Here is a 21666-nt window from a genome sequence, read left to right on the forward strand (position 1 = left end):
ATTTTTGCCCTTGATCCCCCTCCGGCATGCCACTGTCCAGGTCGTAGCACCCTTTAATCAACTTTAAAATCAGTTTTCTGGCCAGAAATGGCTTTTCTGGGTTTTAAAGTTCGCCTTACCATTGAAGTCTATGGGGTTCGCAAAGTTCGCGAACGTTCGCACTTTTTGGCGAAAGTTTGCGAACCTGTTCGCAAACTTTTTTTGTGAGGTTCGCTACATCTCTAATTTATATATATATATTCAGCTTGTAAACAGGCACTCACGTCATAGCATCATAATGCCTGGGTGCAGTCCCAAAGGGTATAGGAAAAATAGCAAATGGAAATGTCCCGCACTCACAGGTCTTAGGTGAAGCAAAAGGTGTTTATTGAATGAGCATCTAACGTTTCAGCTGCCTCCGCAGCCTTTCTCAAAGACAATGTGTGAAAGAACTAAATACAGCTAATTAACATATGTGAATACACAAAAACGAACAAAAGGTATCAACACACTTATGTACAATGCAATATATACATGGTATAAGGAAATTACATACTGGGGGATAGGAAAGTAGTGCAATATAGTAAAATAAAACAAGAAATATATATATAATACATAGAGCCCGCATCCATAGTATTGCTGAACTGCAACTAGCACACCATAGGGGTAACTCTCAGCTGTCAAATGATACAAACCCATGTGATAAATAGTAAAGAGAAAAAAATACAAATAGTAAAGAGAAAAAAAAGACAATATTAGCAGTTACAGAACAAAGTTGCTAATCATAATCTATAAGAAAGAAGCAGAGATAAACATATAGATACACCAATTAACACTTGCAAAACACCACCCAGACAGTAGAAAAGAGATCAAGGAGACATATAGATACAGTATTAGCAGATTGCAATCGTTTTCTTAAAGGACCAGGTGGGGTCTCTCTCAAGTTTCCGGTAGGTGGTGGAATCTGTAAGTTGATTGATATATATATAAAATTAAAAATTGTGTTAATCACAGCAATTAATCAAATGCTGATTGGAGTTGCTTACATGTACTTGCATATATATAAGGAGGGTGCCAAACTTAAAGTTTAAGAGAATTTCTCCCTTTGCACACTCCATTTGCATTTGAAATTAAATTAATTCTCTGGAACCTAAAATGTTGATTATAGCCTGGAATTAACTTTAAAGATATCTGTTCAGTTTTGGAAAAGATAGAGATTAGTGATGAGCAAATCTGTCCCATTTAAAAATTACGAAACTGTGAAAAAAATTGCGAAATGGTGAAAAATTAGCAAAACACATTTTCATGCGCAAGACATTTTTTTTCAGTGTATTTTTGCATCTGCTTTGTGAAAAAATCCGGAATGAGGAAATTCACCGTGAATTCATGCCTGGCGAAAAATGTTGCTCATCACTAATAGAGATATTTAGCCATACCAAGTGGTACGTTGGAGAAAGGTAGCTTATTAATCCCTGGCTAAGAAATTGGTTTAGGGAGGAGTGAGCAGTGAGTAATTCTGTGAAACGTAGGTTACGTGAGGATCTGGGCATATCATTTAAGGAGGATTTAATCATTATCATATTTAAATAATTTACAAGCTGGTACCAGTATTAATTGTACTATATGTTTACACACACACAAAGCTTGGCTGGTAAAAATGGAAAACTCAAAGTAGTGGCACTGGATGGGAAATATTATGTCATTGGAAGGAGTGAGCAGTGGGTAATTCTATAAAGGTAAATTGCACCAGGTTCTGGGCATAATAGGTGAAAAGCTGGTGCCAGTAATAAATAAATGCTTACAAATACAAGAAATGTGTCTGATAAAAAGGGGGAACTGAAAGTAACATCACTGGATGAGAAATATTATATTACTGGTATTGTTGAAAAAGGCTGAATGGCACGCATGACTGAGCAGTAAATATTGAGGGCTATAGCTTTTACCAAAGGGACAAAGGGAATATAAGAGAGGAAGGTATGGCTGTATGTTAAGCATGGTTTAAAACCCATGGCAAGTTCAAGTCACAGATTAAGGATCCAATCAAAAATGCTGCACTGGATCTAGGGATCTGTACCAACCTAGAACATATTCCAAATGTGCAAAAAAAAACCTGGGTAATAGTTACCATAATATTCCCTCATTATGCACTGGGTCATCAAAGGGTATGAATTGCAGGAAAACAAATATTAGCTAAAAAATGTAATTACAGATGCAAGAGAATTCACCAACAAGATTGCTGTTTACAAACACTTTATAGGGTCAAAAGCAAAAAGCACCTCTTATCTAGTATAAGCAACTGTATAGTTGGACTGAAGAAGCTGCTCGGATGAGTAGTGAAACATCTACAATGATTACTCAGCAAGTCCAGTTGCTCTATATTTACTTATACTAGATATGCTATGACCTTTATGAAAGAAAATCTTCATAGTCAAAAGCAACCCTTAGCTCTTTTTGGAAAAGCACTTGTGTCTGGGATCTGCCTTCACCCCAAAAGCAGAAGTGCAGAATAAAGCACTGGTGGGCACATAACAGCCTACTTGCCTAACTCACACCCCCTAGGAGTGTGCTATGGCAGGAACTACTATTTACTGTCTACTCTTCATTGACTAGGGTTCCTTTTCCCTACTTCATTTAGGCTTTCACTCCCTTAGGGCACAAAGCAGCTTACTGGGGCCTTATGCTCTAGGCTCCCCAGCATATTCATACCCATTTGCTCCCACCCCTGATATCACTTAAGATAGGAACTCACACTACCCTGGGCATGTGGGAACGCATCCCACCCTAGGGCATAGGCCACACCTGGTACTTCCTGAGTCAGTAGGAGAATTAAATCTTTGGTGTCCTATAAGCACATTAAGGTATACAGTCCTGATTATGCTGGACTACGGTTCCCAGCAAGCTTTGACCTTTATTAGTACATTAAAGTATGCTAGAATTCGTAGATGAGCAACAGTGGTGAAATCCCTTTAAAAAGGAATGCATTATCAAATCACTGTTTATAGCTTGTTTAAAAATACCTGCTAATTTAGCAACAAATGCATTGTACAAGAGTAACATTTTGGTGCTAGAGAGCAACTCATGCAGGTCTGAATTTTGCATTTTCATGGTTCAGAGTCTAAAACGTCAGCTTAGATGGGAACATGCTGCAATGGTTAGCATTGCTCAGAGATTCTTATTGCTGTCTCAGTAAACCTTATATTGAAAAGTAATTTTAGATATTATCATCTGTTAATTATATAGTGCTGACACATTTCCATGGCATCTTATCGGGATTGTTCATCATTCACATCAGTCCCTGCCCTGGTGGAGCTTGCAATCAAAGATATGAAAAAGTTTGCCTCAACCATCTGTTGAATATGATTACATTTCATTTAATTTATAGATAATTGTTAACTCTCAGATAGAAAGAAATAAGTATTTTATTTTAGGGGGCAAAAGTACTTCTTAACTCCGGAAGATAATATATATGGCAATGGAAGAATGATTAAAAGTAATAAACACATAACTGGTTAAACCAGAAAAACAACAAGATATCACAGAAACTGAAGTAGGTGTGCTCTTCTCCTTAATCATTTTGCCAGGGGACACTGTGCAGGCAGTGCTATCACATGCTGTGAGCTATTTCTTGTAGCTTAGTATCATAAATAGTGGAGGAAAGTATCAGCTACTGGAATCTGGAGTCTTTTTTTAATCTCCTACATGCACTTTAGATATGTTCCCACGCTCACAGACCAGTAGTTTATGAGCCTTATAATCCCCAGTACTGATTTGCCTTCCAAGGAAACTGATGCCAATTGTACTTCTACTGAATGATCACAAGGGTTAATGGGAAGATCACAAAAAGGCCAAAGCTTATTGCCTTCAGTTTATGCCACACTTCAATGCCCTATAAAGCAGTGGAATTGTCTACGATATACAGTATTACATATGATCCTGACCAGTAGCGTAACTATAGAGAAGCAGACCCCATGATCGCCCATGGACCATCCGCCCAGGGAACAGGGGACCCTGGACCGCGGGGTCTGTTTCTAAAGAATAGAAATAGAATAGAAATCCCCCATCCCCAGCTCTTCACCTACCTGTGACTTAGCAGGGGACACAAGTGGGCAGGGGTGGGGTAATGGATCACACTGGGTTGACTGTGGCCACCAGGCCCCTCTGAAGATTTTATGGCATGGGGCAGCACTGTATAGTTACACTGTTGGGCATAACTAATAATACATGGTATATACATGACGTTTATACATGGTATAAAACATCATCATATATTAATTCAAAACAGTAAAATAAAAAATGTATATGTCATATATCAGACCCCAATGAAACCATAATTAACTCATAGTTCATAAAACATTCCTCCATCTGTGTCCCCTGTACCACTATCTTGCCTCCCCTCCCTGCTCCCTCCCCACTCAGTCTGTTACACAGAAAACCACCCAATTTCTGAACCTGACATACTGATGCAGAGTTCTCAGGCACCAGCTTTTGTATTTTCTTTAAATCAGTTTGCGGAGCTTGGAGGTACTTGTGTAGTTGAAACTAATCCCCGACTAGCTCAGGGATTCCCCTTTCTAAAACTACACAATATTTCACACTGTTTTTCAATCTCATTAAACAGTTTGAATTATTGCAAATTTTGATTTAAATGCCAGAGTTTGGTGAAGTTCCACCTCTGCAACAGAATCTTCCAGGTCTTTGGATACTTTCAGTAGTCCTTCAAAATACACTATGGTCCCTTATACTACATTCCAGAGTTTCAATACTTAATTGTGTTTCACCTCTGCATCACGTGAATCCAGTTTTTCTGGTACTTTCAACTTATATACTAGTTATATATACATATATACACAGTATTAATTGCTACAGTATGTAATAATAACAAGGGTGGACCACAGGGCTTAGGCATTATTTGCCTCCTTACATTATGACAAATGTATTTTCTAATTCTTTTTCTAGTGTTCACAAGACAAATAAAATCATCATATTATGGCTAAGAAGAGAAACAAAAGGAAACAGAATCCTAAAAGATGTTGACTCCTCTTAAATGAAAGGATAGGAAACAAGGATAAATCAGGGATATCATAAGCATTATGGCATTAATATTAAATGCAGTCACTTGTTAAAGGTGTATATAAAGCATTTTCCATTACAAAGATTTTGTTCATTCATTTTCCTGTGCACCAGGGTACCTTGTTTATAAATGTTCCATAACTTTTTTCTCAGATGACCAGCTTCACAACCCCAAATTCTGTATAGAAACATTAGTGTACCTCTTTGTAATTACATTTTTCTGCTGCAGAAAGCAATTTGGCATTATTAAGCAGAATCATGGAGACCCACCCTATATGTATCCTGGCCCATGGAAAACTAAATATTGTTGCTCAACCAGAGCTTACTCATTTGTCACTGGACTTTAAATTTGTTACTGGACTTTAAATCCCAGCAACAACAAATTGTAAACAATATTGTTTGATAAAACATTTCTCCAGCTCTCCTGGTAGAAATGAGGGGCAGAGAGGGCTCATGTGGGCAACACAAGGGGATGATTGGATAGAAAGGAAGTTGAAAGAATGTGGTAAAGGAGGGAGAAAAAAGACTTCAGCAAAAATTTGGCACACTTAAAAAAAAGTTGTGGTTGAGTTAAATGGGGCAAAAAAAGATGCGCGTAACTAAAAAAAACGAGGAGAAAAAACAAAGACGCGGGAGACAAACACGTTTCACGGATTTTCCACCTTTTTGCGAATTTTCCTTTTGTTTCTTACATTTTTCACCGAAGTGAAACGGGGCAGATTCACTCACCACTACACTGGAGAGAAGTGCAGAGCACAGAACTGGTGGGCACAATACAGTGTTGTCCTCATAGGGCAAGTTTTAAGCACAGGGCACTCTATATCTGCCAGTGCTCAATAACTTGCATGTCTAAATGACAAGAAATTGGGGAATGGGTGGGGTGAAAGGAGGGGCACCTATGTGCAAGCAGCACTGCATTCATGGGGGAAGTTCAGGTCTTTGTGCCCTATTATGAAGTCAGGGTCAGTTTTAGATCCCCTGGCACAGATTATAGATAGAGTTTTTAGCCTGTTGTAACTGGTATTCATATGTGCTTTAAGGTACCAATAATTTTCTGTGTAGATTGGAAAAATTACTCAGATTAAAAGGGACTTTGTTGCTAGCAAACATTGACATACAGAGCTTGTATACTTCCATACTGCAAAACACAAGATATATTATGTTAAAGAAGGACTTTTGGAATCTGACCTTACAAATAACCTGTTTTATTTCTAATTAACAATTTGACAGTTGTTTTACAGAATACAGGGAGCATGTACAGGATGATAGGATTGAGAACAGGAGCAGGCTGTCTTTTTCATTTTAGTGTAAGTGGTTTCTCAACAGGCTGCAGGCCCCGGGCCTTGTACAAATATGGAGAAAATATCAACCACAGAGCACACAAATTAGCTTATAGCTTTACCTGCAATAAAAAACACTATGGTGAAACATACGCTACTATGTGTTGGGCGATTTTCTCCATATTGGTAGGTATAAGACCAATTTGTATAGGAAACAATCAGCTGAAAGTTATGTCAATCTAAGTCCAATAAGTACTATAACTATTATATATAAAACTATTACTATAACTAAGGGCAAATTCTCACTAATTTTCTCACTCTCTAGAGAATATTGACAAGCATGCTTCTCAAACCCTTAATACTTTTTTATGTGGAAATGAATAATGGTCCTGGGTCTTTATTGAAAACACAATTTTGAAAAGACCCAGAGAAGCTTTAATCCAAAAAGGCAAGGACCAAACAGTTGTCCACAACTGGTATACCATCCATTTTAAGACAAATAATGTATTATTATGGTATCAGGCCTAAGGCAGATGTCATGCATAAGGCATTTATTAAGGTTGGAAATAAAACATTTGTCTCTTTAAGAATACCAGTACTAAGGCAAAAATATTTTCTCTTACAGAGTAATACATAGATAAATAAGCTGCCTTGGAAAAAGGCCCAGAGATGGCCAGGATCCAAGATTTGATTTGCTGTCTGTCTGCTTTTCAAAATCTGCTCTCTGGGTTAAAACAGAGAATAGTTCACTATCATTACTAGTATATCTGTTTCTCAGAATAGGGTATACTGCTGAATAATACAATAAAGTCGGTGAAATGCCAAACTTGTGATCATGTGACAGATTAGTGTGAGGCACTTGCGAGTGACATGTCATAACAAAATGAAACGCTCATTTGCCAACTCTATGGGCTTATGACCCATCCATGAGTATGTAGAGGGGCCCACAGAGCCTGACACTTCCTATCTTGTCATTAGGGATCATCCTAGTTCCACCTATCCACCACACCCATGTGTGTTGCCCCCTATTTTGACCCCTGCTTTCATTCTGGAAAGCAGGGGGCAAAATATGGGGCAACACACAAAGTGCAGAAACAGGGGCTTTTGCATCTGATTTTTAAACATTGCCCCAGGTTACATAAATGAGGCACTAGAAGCACAGTAATTGTAATAATAGCAGAAGTTGGAAAGGGTCCATGTAATATTGTGTAAATTACAGCCGCTGTTCTTGTTATACTATTTAGCTGGCACAGCTGTTTCACAATTACACAACAGGGTATTGTTTAGAAATGCAGTACTAAGTGTGGAATGCAAAGTGGATGAAAATTATTACTCACAATGCAGCTCACAATTTCCCCCTAATAATATCATGGGTTTCAAGCTGGCACCAGACACCAGACACCAGCACAACATGCTATCAATGCATCAATACAAGAACAATTTTGTAAACACTATTTTATGCTTATTATATATTTACATCTACAATACACACAATTATACTCTAGTAAGAAGATGGGGCGGTGCTACTTGGGTGAGAAAGTATTTTTAGGAATAGTGAAAGACTGTGACAAAAGGAGGAAGGAAGAGGAGGATAAGAGGGAATTGAATTGTAAGCATTATTCAGTCTGCCTACTTTAAAGTGATAATAACACAGTGTATGGCATTTTGTAACTACTACAGAAATGTCACCCCATGGACCCCATGTCCTGAGAAAGGTACTTTATTTGGTTCCAATCATTCTTGGTGCTCTTTATATCTGCTCTCTAAATAATTATTTTAATTAATAGTTGTATATCAAAGATGCCTCATTTTGGACACATGAGTCAGGGGTATGCACCTTATGTGGGTTCCTCTTTAATTGTATTGTCTTGCTGTTGCCTTGTGCTGCCTAGAGGGGATGGTTTGGTGGTAGTATCCATTGGGTTTCTCTTTTCTTAACTAATAAAAGCTGCTAATCTGACTTCTGACAGCATTTCTGCTAAAATGTAAAATGGCTGTTTTGCCGTTCCCTACAAACCTTCATTATTCTTACTAGACACAACATAAAGCAGAAATACAGCTGGAAGGGGGGGGGGGGGGGGGGGGGGTCAGGACAGTATCTGACTGTTCATATTGTCTGCACTGCTGGTTCTGCCTCCGACACAAGAGAGCCGAAGTCAACTGAGTTACAACCAGACAACAAGTGATACACAATCCCTGATTTTAGTTTTAAAAAATGTATGTTGCAGTGTCGCTTTAAATTACATTTCAGTTTTTAATGACTATACTAAAATACAGCTACAAATAATATACTGTATATGCATGATTTCAACTCCATACACTGCATTCAGATTCCTTGCTCTCCCATAATAGATTCCTGCCATAATATCTGACAGCCTCCTGATAGGGAAAAGGAAATGGCTTTCTGCCAGAAAACTGAAAGCTGGAGCAGGAGAAAGTACTGTAGGAAAGGGAACATCTATGTATGTTTTAAAAAATGGCATTCTAATTAAGGATGGGTTTAATTTTAGTATTCTAGTCTAGCAACCTTCAAAGTTTCATTTCTTACTATGGTATCTTTTTGGAAATAATGCCGGCTAGTAAAAGTAGGTAATTGGTATTTTTAAACAATAACACAGTATTGTGGAAATCATTCATTCAGAATAAAGAAGACCATTTACTTTAATTTGTTGCTATTGTACATGAAAACAGAGACCAAAGTGTATGTTGAGGCTGGAAGTAGATATATGATGGATTCCAAAACAAGTAAGAAGGTTAAGGAGCAATGCAGTAGGAAGGCTCAGTAGCTTGGAGAAAAAACAAAGGTAGCCGAGAGAATGAGCTATGAACTCACCGGACTAGTGGTTTCTTATCTACAGCCACTTAACTTCCAGACTTTTACTACATGCATCATTTTTGCAATATGACACTAAGGGACTTATTTATCAGTTTTTGAGTTTGTGAATTTGAGAGTTTTCTTCTAATTGGAATAAACTTGCATTTTAAAAAAAAAAATAAAAAAAAAAAAATATATATATATATAAATACTTGCTTATTTATTAATATGGAAAACTTATTCAAATAAAAAACTGAAATACCTTGAAACTTAAAAAAAAATTGAAAAGCTCTAATTGAAAAAATGGCTTGATGTTGCCTTTGACAAATCCCATTGGTTTTTTACATGAACCTCAAGTTTTTCAAATACATTTTTGCACTTAATAAATGCCAAAAATTTAGTTTTTGAATTTTTAGGTTTTGAATTTTTAAAATTCAAATTTGAACGTTGATAAATCACCCCCTAATACCCACTAATATCAAGAAATCAGATTACACCAGTTATTTTATCATCTGCAGAAGCCGCCAATTACCAGTAAAATTACAAACATTAGTGATGTCATCAGTTACAAATGGTATTTTGTAAAGTATCTTGTTTCATGTGATCCATTGAAATGTGCATAATAAGACACAGGGTACCCCCTTTTGGTGACCACCTAAATCATTTAGGGGATCTTACCTAAATCACATCCATGTGATTATAACCTGCCCCTAAAGCACCCATTCATGCCCGCAGACCCTTAGGTAGGCAGGGCCTCCTTCTGACATCACCAACAGGGAGGGTTTGCCAGATGATGACAGCCAAGGTAATGTGCATGGCAATAGCAGTATTGGGGAGCTCAACCCTCTGTTAACTTACCCAAACGGGTATCAGGTGCAAATACTGGAAGAACCTCACCTTGCATGGGGGTCAATATCCAACAGCAAAAAAATCCAGTAGCACACTGAAGATGCAAGCCGTGAAAAAAATATGTTTTATTTGCCCAAGTACATATAAAACAAGCAAAGAGCAACGTTTCGGGCCCCTCCGGACCCTTTCTCAAGCTTGAGAAAGGGTCCGGAGGGGCCCGAAACGTTGCTCTTTGCTTGTTTTATATGTACTTGGGCAAATAAAACACATTTTTTTCACGGCTTGCATCTTGAAGGTAATGTGCATGGGCTCAAGGTGGCAGTTCTGGCATTACCAAAAGCACTAACCGTAACCCACAACAGCAACCCTATTTTTTCCCAAACCCAACTAACCCTAGGGTCCCATGAATGTCAGATATATCTGTACATCACTACTCAATGGGGGACTTATAAAGCTTGCACAGCGCATATTTTATTTGCGTATGGTTTTGTGCATGTTTTTTTCCCCAAAAGGGTATATTTTTTCTGTCTTTCCTTTTTTGTGAATCGCAATGAAATGTGAAATTGTGCATAAAAATTTGCAAATTGTTTGCAAAACAGGCTGAGGTTTCCGTGAGCATGCCCACTGTGCATTTGTTGTGCAGGAATATAGCTCAAATATTCACTTTGCGAATATATATAAATTCGCAATTTGCAAAGTTGTGGCATAATTTGAATGCAGAGCATGTGCATAATATTCCCAAATTTGAGAATTTGCCACATTTAAAATACTCTTAGGGACAATCGCACTGCAAATAAGAAATTTGCAATTATGTTTGCAAATTTAATGCACCAGTCCAGCATTACAGGCAGGGCAAATATGTTAACTGTGTGAATAAGTCTGCACTGTGTGAGCTTTATGAATAAGCTCCTAGGCCCCCCTGACTCTAGTATATATTCACCAGAACACAAACACCTCTGACTTTCCTAGATGGTGCTTCAGTGTGCCTGCCTGGCTAGCCAGCCCCCTTTGTCTGGTTCTGAAGCACATATCCAAAAACTACAGTCCTTTCCCTGGGTTGGTCACTTGTGAGCCCTCTTACACACTGGGGGTCACCATTCTTTTATATATAGTAAAAGGGATTTTGTTGTCCTAAATGAATGCACTGGGGTGCGCATTATGGCAGTTTAGACATCTTGATAGAACTCATGCCCTACAAAACATACAGGGGCACTGCCTACCCAGATAAAGCTTTACCTAGTATAGATACCATTTTAAACCCCATTCATCCCAATGCTACTGTTCCTTAAATCAGTAATTCAGCATTAAGGACTCATGGGGTATATGAGTTATTACATTCACTTTTAGCGATCACCTCTTTACTAAAAGGAAACATTGTATAGAACTGAACAATTATAGCATTTATCGAAAATGGCATTATATACGTGTTTCCTCCTGTTTCAGGTTTTTGTCCCACGAGAATGTACTATATGTACTATTAGCAATGGCTTGGACTTTGATTATTTTTTGCAAGCTCTTCATTCTGTGCACACTGCAATACATGAGAACAATCACCGCACAAGGTAAGTTCTTACCTTAAAATATGGATACTGATCTGGTGCTGTGGGAGATTGGGACAACAAGTTCACTTACAAAATACATAGAGGCAGATCTATGAAATCTTAAAGTGGAGATTTCCTGTGGATTTCCAGCAGTGTCATTTTAACAACATTTTTACATTTTCCAAAACTGTATTCTAACAAACTGGCACATTTACAAAACATTCCAGCTTTAACAACTGGGGCAGTTTGTCAGAACCGACTCATTAATTTCATACTTTACTATAGAAAATGCAATGTAGGATTAGGCCATTTCAATCTATATTGATTGTTAAAGAATAGTAGTTCATAAACCAAAAATCCAGATAGTTTGTTGAAGATGACTTACTTTTTTTTTAGTATAGATACAACACTGGACAGACAAATGGAAATAGGTAGTTGGCCAAATGAATTGCACAACTGTTTATTAGAAATTACCAATCATGTTTTTTTTCTATATCTATATTCAAGGTAGTTTCGAAAAAAGAAAATTCAGTGTATAAATGAATAGACAGATAGTGTTTATTTACTATGTGCAAGGCAAGGTGCAATATGCAAAAAATGGGAGCAATCCTCCAAGTTTTTAGCATTTTGTACCCTGCTCATAAGAGAATGGCTGCAGGTCTCTGTGCTCCAAAATGAAGTGCAGAGACCTGTGTTTCCCCATTGAATTCAGTGCTGTCTGAATTCAACAAAGATGTACTCATAATGTGTGGGCAGGGGAAGCACTTAGATATCCCTCGTCCTGCAGGCTGCCTTCTGCCCACTGGTGCTGCACCCTGCAGCTTGCTCTGGATTTTGTATCCAGCATGACGTGCAGAGCTCAGCCAAATTCTCAGCACAAGTGCTTTTTACATCAGGAATAAGGGGTGCAATTTTGGTTCCCTTAGTGCTTTTGCACTTGCATCTTGGGTCTCAAGAAATAACTTTTTGTTTGTTTACTTATGGTAAAATATAAATGACACAATCATCTTCATGCTTTAATAGCATATCTTGCTGATGTCTACTAAATCTGCCATTTTTTTTAAAGAAGTTTCTCCTTTGCATGTGAAAATTAAAAATGGGACTGTGAAACCGGCTTATATCAGCATTACTTGGGACTGCAATATTACAGAGGAAATGAAAAATTACAAATATTGTGCTACGATAAAAGAAAAAGACGCGGCACTTGAACAGCCCATAGATGTAAGTTCAATATACAGCGGAATTGTTCTGATATAGGTACTGTATCTGTCTAAAATTCATATCTTACTATATATAATTTTATCCTTGAGCAGTAAAAGCGCCACAATACTGCCTATTTGAAATGAAGCCCAAACCTGGCCTTAAAGGACATTGGTACACCCCTGGTAAATAAACCACAAAGTATCCCCTGCTGCAGCGCTCCCTTTTTGAAGAAAACTTCACCAACCCATGGAAAAAGTGCTGCGCCGGCATTAACTTACCTTGCAGTCATCCACATTTGGACTTGGGCATTCATGCATGTGCAGTGGACTAGTCTGGTAGGTAAAATGCAGGAGCAGGTAGGGGTGTATTTAGGTCCGGTGCTGCCCTAGCAGACCTAAATACACCCCTACGTCATGCACGGCCTTATTATAAATATGCCCCTGGGTGCAAGGCTTAAACAGTTTTACCAGCAAGGAAATTTTCACTGTATGGCTGTTTTAGAAGGAAACTCATTCTATATGCATTCCTTACAAACTTGTAATGGTTTTTGAAAGTATATAATTGCTATTAAAAGCAGTGTTTGTCTTTCCTTTTTTATTCCCTGCCCTGGTGGCTCTGGCATTTGAAACAATGTAATATAAGGCAGCAGACTGACATACCTGACTTGCTGGAGGAGACTGGCTTTTGTAACAACCAGGAGTTCAGCAAATGCTGCTTTCAATAGGAAATACATTTACAAATATATTTTAAAGAACTAAACATTTTTAATAAACTCATATTGGAAAGTTGCAAAGTCTTCTTTGATTAGGCAAAAATTATTTTTTTGGTTGACGTGTCCTTCAAGATATTACAGTATCCTAGCTTTGTGATTAGGAGACTACTATATTCTACCATGCCGATTATTGTAATTAAAATACTGCTCAGCCAGGGTACTGTTAGTTTGACATCTGTGGTGGAAACTGTTTGTTGTGATTATTATCACTTACCTTATACCCTAGTGCTCCTTTTAGGAGAAAACCGCAACCCCAGTGATTTTTAACTTTCCTTCTCCTTAAAGCAAAAAAACCATCATAAAAGAGAAAAACTATGTTATCAAAGTGATATAGAGGTCAATGGGAGCTGTCCTAGGCAAACTGTAAGAATCTTTATTTTATTAGTGGTTTTAGAGGATTTGGGGTTCATTTCATTTGTATGCGCATGAAAATTCTTACAAAAATGGAAAATTTGAGGTTTTTGTGTTCTTTTAGTTTTCGTTCCGAATTGGAATTTGTTCATTCTTTTTCAATTAGGATCTTTTAATGTATTTATTATTATTAGTACACTACAGCTTTTGACACAGCCTACTGTGGGAACCCTGGAGCTACTGCAACCTTTGAGGTGGCAATACCTCCATGTTTCCCCAATGTCAATAGGAACTGGAGGCAGGACAGATATAGGGAAAGTCACAATCTACTACGCGAAAGCACAAGGGCCATGTTTAGATGCAAGTACCTTTACTGAACGACGTTTGAACAGATTTTTCCTTGAAAGGGGCGCAAAAATTTGCCACAGAAAAATTATGTTTTGTACACGTGCAACGATTTTTTCTGATGCGCGTCATTTTCTGAGTATCTCAAATTTTTTGCCGTTTTGCAAATCTTTTCATAATTTTTTCAGCGAATTGAAACGTAACAGATTTGCTCATCACTACTAGTAAAGACTTCTGGCATAGGTCATTGATCCATTTAAGTGTCTAATTAAGATGAGGGCTCAAGACAAATCCATAGCGTTTATGTGCATGATGTTTTGTTTATGTAATTTAAACAGGTTCATGAGGGTTTACTGTTATTTTTGCATTTAACAGGCAATAGCCCTAACACGGGGATGCCCAGCTTGTCAGCCTTCTGTACACAAGAAGCCCACAGGTGCACTTTTGTCGACCTGCAGCCCTGGGTTCTTTCTAATTTAGTTCAACATATTATTTGCTGTAGCTGTGGCTACCTTCATCATAAGGTGCTTTTACATCCCTGTAGGTGGTTCTGGCCTGAATCACAAAACTAATGAATGTGCATACATACTGGCAAATGAGAGATATTAGGACTTATTTACATCCACAAGGTTAGTGAGCTACTTACACTTCCCTACAGTGAGTTGCGCAAAACATCACTTCCGTTAAAGGTATCCCTCAGTCTTTCTTTCCTGCCTTCCATTCCCAATCAGGCGCTACTGCGCCTAGCTACCGCCATCTCCTGGCCAGGGGGTAGCTCCAGAGTTCCCTTTTCACCCTGCATCATTCACTGCAGCACAGGTACACCAAAAGAATACAGCAAACATGTCACTTTCACCCCGAACTCCGGAAATGACTCTTGAAAATATTCACTGCTATTACACCTGATTTGCAACAAAGCTGCACAGCACAGACTAGAGTTCTAATCTGGTTATATTGCTCTAGTGCGATCTGATCAATTTTCTGGTTTCTATTCCTAAGACCTGCCCTTTTTCTGTCTGCTGTAAATTCTGGTTCTGACATTTGGTCCATTTCCTGGGCTTGCCTGCTGCCTGCCCAGACTTGACTTGGCCTGTCTATTGGCCATGACTTGCCTGCCACATACCCAGACCTTAGCCTTTTATAGAACAAGCCCCTTGTTTGCACAGCTTATCTTCAGCACTACATTACCATGTCAGCAAATGTCTATGGTTAGCCGGTTAAATCGGATAGTATATTTCCTGAAGGCAGAGAAGTTATTGTTCAGGAAGGCAAAGAAGACGTTTTTACTGCAGGGATGTTATATTGAGAAGTGAAAGTTATCATTGTGAGATGACACTTCCCCTATCTATTAAGCCATATTTATAAACAAGTACAAATGTATTGGTATTCTGAAGCTTTATTCATCACAGTATGTTACAAATTTGCTAGAAGAATACTGACACTATTTACTGACACTATTTAGAAATCCCTAGTATGTAATTCCTGGATGCACTATCCTGGGGATGACACATTCTTTTCCTAAATGTCTGATTATTATTATTGGTGCAACAGTGGCCTAACTAAGGTGGCACTGTCCCTATTGACTTGGGCAGTCTGTTGTAGATCCAAATATGGAGAATGTTTTTAGAAATAAAAGAATATCTGTTGCTGGGGATGAATATCCCCATGACTTTCTACCAATGCCATAGTGGGTCTGTAATCTCAGAGCTGGCTAATTGATTGTTCAAAATTACACATGATCCATCATGTGACATAATTGCGCCCTAAACCACTCTCCTAAACATATTTTTAATTAATGTAGAATCTGTAAACCAGTTACTGCAGAGTTCCCGTTGTTATCCCTTAATCAGCAGTGCTGGATTAGCACAGGATGCTATTGCTTGCAGTAGACTTTCTATGTTAAGTGAGAACCTCACCTTCGGTGGTAAACCTACAAGGCTTGGCCTTTTCTTACAAACTGTATGAAACTGGCCAAAATGAACAGCAGGTGGCACTGTTGTTTAAAATTTATTATATAAGCAGCATAAAAACTGCTAACATCTTGAAAACTAGAAAAAAACCCACAGTATGCATGCAAATTGCAAAAACTTTCCTTTAAAGCCATGTAACTTTAAATCACAATCCCAATTCAGCTGAAAGTGGCAATTTTCTTCTGATTTTGATTCTGCTCATATTTGAATGTACAATTTAGGGTTTGGAATGGAATTCTACCAAATCATTTCTATATTCCAGAAATTATAGATTTGGTGCATGTGTAATATAGATAGTTACATAGGGTTGAAAAAAGACAAGAGTCCATCAAGTTCAACCCATCCAAGTAAACCCAGAACACACAACCCACACCTACCAATCTATACACTCACATACATAAACTATATATACAACCACTAGTACTAACTGTAGATATTAGTATCACAATAGCCTTGGATATTCTGATTGTTCAAGAACTCATCCAGGCCCCTCTTAAAGGCATTAACAGAGTCTGCCATTACCACATCACTAGGAAGGGCATTCCCCAACCTCACTGCCCTCACTGTGAAAACCCCCTACGCTGCTTCAAATGGAAACTCCATTCCTCTAATGTAAAGGGGGGGCCTCTGGTGCGTTGATTGTTTTTATGGGAAAAAAGAACACCCCCCATCTGCCTATAATCCCCTCTAATGTACTTGTACAGAGTAATCATGTCCCCTCGCAAGCACCTCTTTTCCAGAGAAAACAACCCCAACCTCGACAGTCTAACCTCATAGTTTAAATCTTCCATCCCCTTTACCAGTTTAGTTGCACGTCTCTGCACTCTCTCCAGCTCATTAATATCCTTCTTAAGGACTGGAGCCCAAAACTGCACTGCATACTCAAGGTGAGGCCTTACCAGGGACCTATAAAGAGGCAAAATTATGTTCTCATCCCTTGAGTCAATGCTCTTTTTTATACAAGACAGCACTTTATTTGCTTTAGTAGCCACAGAATGACACTGCCTGGAATTAGACAACTTGTTATCAACAAAAACCCCTAGATCCTTCTCCATTAAGGATACCCCCAACACACTACCATTCAGTAGATAGTTTGCGTTTATATTATTTCTACCAAAATGCATAACTTTGCACTTATCAACATTGAACCTCATTTTCCAGTTTGCTGCCCAGTTTTCCAATTTTGTCAAAACACTCTGCAAAGCGGCAGCATCCTGCATGGAACTTATAGTTTTGCACAATTTAGTGTCATCAGCAAAAATAGAAACAGTACTGTCTATGCCCACCTCCAGGTCATTAATAAACAAGTTAAAAAGCAAAGGACCAAGGACTGACCCCTGCGGTACTCCACTAACCACACTGGTTCAACTAGAAAATGTTCCATTTACAACCACTCTTTGTACTCTATCCTTCAGCCAGTTCTCTATCCAATTACAAATATTATGTTCTAGGCCAATATTCCTTAATTTGATTATAAACCTTCTGTGAGGTACTGTATCAAATGCTTTAGCAAAGTCCAAGTAGATGACAAAACCTCCATTCCAGCATCGAGGTTCCTGCTCACCTCCTCATAAAAGGCGACTAAATTAGTCTGGCAAGATCTGTTACGCATAAAACCATGCTGGCACAAACTAATAGTATTGTGAACTGCTATGTATTCAAGTACCTTATCCCTTATTACCCCTTCCAAAAGTTTTCCTACTACTGATGTCAGACTAACAGGCCTATAGTTTTCAGGCTGAGAACGGGATCCCTTTTTAAATAACGGCACCACATTAGCAATCCGCCAGTCTCTCGGCACCATTCCAGACCTCAACGAATCCTGAAAAATTAAGTGAAGAGGTTTGGCAATCACAGCGCTCAGCTCATTTAATACCCTGGGATGAATCCCATCCGGTCCTGGACCTTTGTTTACCTTTACATGTTCAAGTCTCTTTTGAATTTCCTCCCGAGTGACCCATGTGTCAGTAGCTAAATTACTAGAACTGGGCATATTACAAGGGAAGCCTTCATTAGCTGGCTCCTCAGATGTATAGACAGATGAAAAATAAGAGTTCAAAATTTCTGCTTTTTCCCCATTCTCATCAACCAACTTACCCCCCCCCCCCCGTGATAATAAGGTTCCCACCCCTTCTTGCTTCATTTTTTTACTATTCACATAATTAAAAAATAATTTTGGATTATTTTTACTCCTAGCTGCAATATCCCTTTCCATCTCTATTTTAGCTTGCCTGATAGCTTTTTTGCATGCTTTATTTGCCCCCTTGTACCTGATGAAAGTCCCTGCTGTCCCAGCTAACTTGAATGCTTTAAAAGCACATTTTTTCCTACCAACCTCGACACTAACACTTTTATTCAGCCATAAAGGTTTTGCTTTGCGATGCCTCTCCTTGCTTACAAGGGGAATATACTGTTGTGTATACCTGCAAAGCAATGTTTTAAAGATGTTCCATTTTCCTTCTGTGTCTAACCCCATGAAAAGCCTTTCCCAGTTGACACATTGCAGAGATGCCCTTATACTGGCAAAGTCTGCACGTCTAAAATTGAGCGTTTTAGTTACTCCCTTATAGCGCTGTCTCTGCAGCATTATCTCAAAGGAGACCATGTTGTGATCACTGTTCCCCAAATGCTCACCCACACAAATGTTAGAGATGAGTTCATTATTATTAGATATCACCAGGTCCAAAATAGAGTCATTCCTAGTAGGTTCTTGAACCGCCTGAAATAAAAAGTTGTCATTTAGCATATTTACAAACCTACTAGCTTTTTCTGACTTAGCCACCCCATTACTCCAGTCAATGTCCGGATAATTAAAGTCCCCCATAATAACAACTTGACCCAGTTTTGAAGCCTCCTTCATTTGCAACAATAGCTGGGTCTCATCCCCCTCATCTATACGGGGTGGTTTATAGCATACACCAATGATCATTTTCTTTGTGACCTTCAGCCCTACTGAAATTTCTACCCAAAGAGATTCAACGTTTTCATTGGTAATGTCTTTATTACATGGCTTTAAATCTGACTTTACATAAAGACAAACCCCTCCACCCTTTTTAATCTCTCTGTCCCTCCTAAAAAGTGTGTAACCATTTAAATTCACAGCCCAGTCGCATTTATCATCCCACCAGGTCTCAGTGATACCAATTAAATCATAAGTTTCAATACATGCAATAGCTTGCAGCTCCCCTAATTTTCCCGACAAGCTTTGCGCATTAGCCAGCATGCAGCGGAGATTACTACTTCTCCCTCTGATGCTTACATTAGCTAACGGAGAGTTAGAGCTAAGGCAAATATTAGACTGTTTTCCTTGTAACGGAAGCTCCTTATCTGATGAACTATATGCCCCCCTCACTCCTCCCCCACAACCCTTTGCTAGTCCCACTGCCCCGTCTACACTAGCTTTCCTATAGAACTCTAGCTCACCCCCCCCCTCGTGTAGTTTAAACACTCCTCCAGCCTCTTAACCATTCTCTCCCCTAGCACAGCAGACCCCCTTCCATTGAGGTGCAATCCGTCACGGCTGTATAGATTGTACCCCAAGGAAAAGTCAGCCCAGTGCTCTAGGAACCCAAACCCTTCCTTCCTACACCAAGACTTTAGCCATGCATTTAGCTCCCTAAGCTCCCGCTGTCTCCCTAAACTGGCACCGGCAAAATTTCCGAAAAAATGACATTGGAGGACCTTTCCTTAATCTTAGAGCCTAGATCCCTGAACTCACTCTTTAAGGTCCCCCACCTACCGTTCATTTTGTTGTTAGTACCGATATGTACCAAGACAGCTGGGTCATGCCCAGCCCCTCCCAATAGTGTGTCAACCCTATCAACCACATGCCGAACCCTGGCACCAGGAAAACAGCAAACTGTCCGGTTGAAGTGATCCGCTTGACAGATTACCCTGTCCACTTTCCTAATGATTGAATCCCCTATAACCACCATCTGTTTAGGCCTAGCTCTGCTCTCCTCCCCACCACTACTAGAGAAACTGGTCTCCCGGCTGTTAGAGAGATCAGCCTCATCTAGAACCGCCAGTCCAGAGTTCACACTCCCATCTTCTTCACACAATCTGGCAAATCTGTTGGGATGCGCAAACCCTGGAACAGCCTCCCTTTTCCTTTTCCCCACACTAGATTTTCTAACTGTCACCCAGCTTACTGCCCTATCATCCTTTCGTTGCTCCCCTCCCCCCATACTATCTGATCCCGCTAGCTCTTGTTCAGTAAGCAAGAGACTTCTCTCAAAATTGTCGATTGAACGCAGTGTTGCAACTTGTTCCTCTAGTGCTCTAACGCGAGCCTCTAAAGTGGCTATTCGCTCACATCCACAACAGAGGTATGCACTTAGGAACTGTTGTTCCACAACTGCATACATGTGGCAGGCTGTGCACTGTGTCAGACCTTCAATGTTGCTGCCACTCATTCTCCCAGTTACAGGAGCAGTTAAACAAAAATAGGTGAAAGGACTTGAAGTAAATACAAACTTAGTACCTTGTTTTTAACTCCCTTAGTGTTTAACTCCTGAGTTTATAACTCCACTTACAGAGCCCCCACTTAAAGAGCAATCACTTACAGAGCACCTACCACCAGAGCAAGCTCACTGGAGTGCCAGTGGTTCTATTTATACAGTCTGTAAAAGTCAACTAATCAAACCCCACCCACCTCAAACTGAGGGTAATTACAAAGGAATGTAACTTCTGGCAAACTTGCTGTAAGCCTTAAAGTTCACCCAAACTTTGTAAATTAGCACGAAAAACAACAATTACTTTTGAAAAAAATTAAACCCAACAGTTAAAAAACACAATGATTTTGATAAAGAATACTTATCCCTTTTTTGTTGAATTGAAAAGCAAGTTGATTCAACCAGCCTGTTAGTAAGCAACATTAACTTTTTGATTAACTCTTGTCTAAACCAAGCATTTATTAAAAGATATATATTTAGGAATTGCCCCCAAAAGAATGAAAGAACTCCTTTTCTATGCTCCACAGAAGTCTGTGCATATCTTCTAACTACTTGGCCTCAACACAGAAGTATTGTGATGTTACAAGGCCTCAAAAGAGGCTGAAAATCTCACCCACAGTTTAATGGTTGGTGCCAGTAGCAAGTGTGCGAAAAAAGAGGGCTCATGTATACACAATTATACAACTGCACTTGTGGACATAAATGAGCCCCCAAATCTATTAACAGATATAAATGCTGGAATTGAGTTTTCCTTTTACTTAATATGTACCTGTTGTATATCTTCAGATAAACAACTGCTCCGCTGAATTCTTTATTGGTAACTTTGGTGTAGCTCTGAACTTACATGAAGGAGTATCTGTGAAAATTAAAGCAAACAATGATGAAGCTGAAAATATTAAATGGACAACATTCTATCCTGAAGGTAAATACTGATGCCAAAAATATACATGGTGACAAATATACCTAAATGAAATACAGCTGCTGCCATTGCTGTACCATACCACCACTCTGCTGGTAGTAAACTGATTAAAACTAAT

At 38.9% G+C, this 21666-nt stretch overlaps 1 protein-coding gene across 3 annotated transcripts in view; it reads left to right on the forward strand.

The window, feature by feature from the left end:
• Positions 1 to 21666, forward strand: part of LOC101732217 (granulocyte-macrophage colony-stimulating factor receptor subunit alpha) — a 52580-nt gene that overhangs the window by 15405 nt on the left and 15509 nt on the right. For all 3 annotated transcript variants that reach the window (XM_018091799.2, XM_031896699.1, XM_031896700.1), the window contains exons 2-4: positions 11437 to 11555; positions 12601 to 12755; positions 21416 to 21551. In XM_018091799.2, coding sequence (XP_017947288.1) covers positions 11477 to 11555; positions 12601 to 12755; positions 21416 to 21551 — 370 coding nt within the window. In that variant the 5' untranslated portion in view covers positions 11437 to 11476. The remainder of the gene's footprint in view (positions 1 to 11436; positions 11556 to 12600; positions 12756 to 21415; positions 21552 to 21666) is intronic.

Source organism: Xenopus tropicalis, chromosome 2 (assembly GCF_000004195.4).
Source record: "Xenopus tropicalis strain Nigerian chromosome 2, UCB_Xtro_10.0, whole genome shotgun sequence".
Taxonomy (NCBI): Eukaryota; Metazoa; Chordata; class Amphibia; order Anura; family Pipidae; genus Xenopus; species Xenopus tropicalis.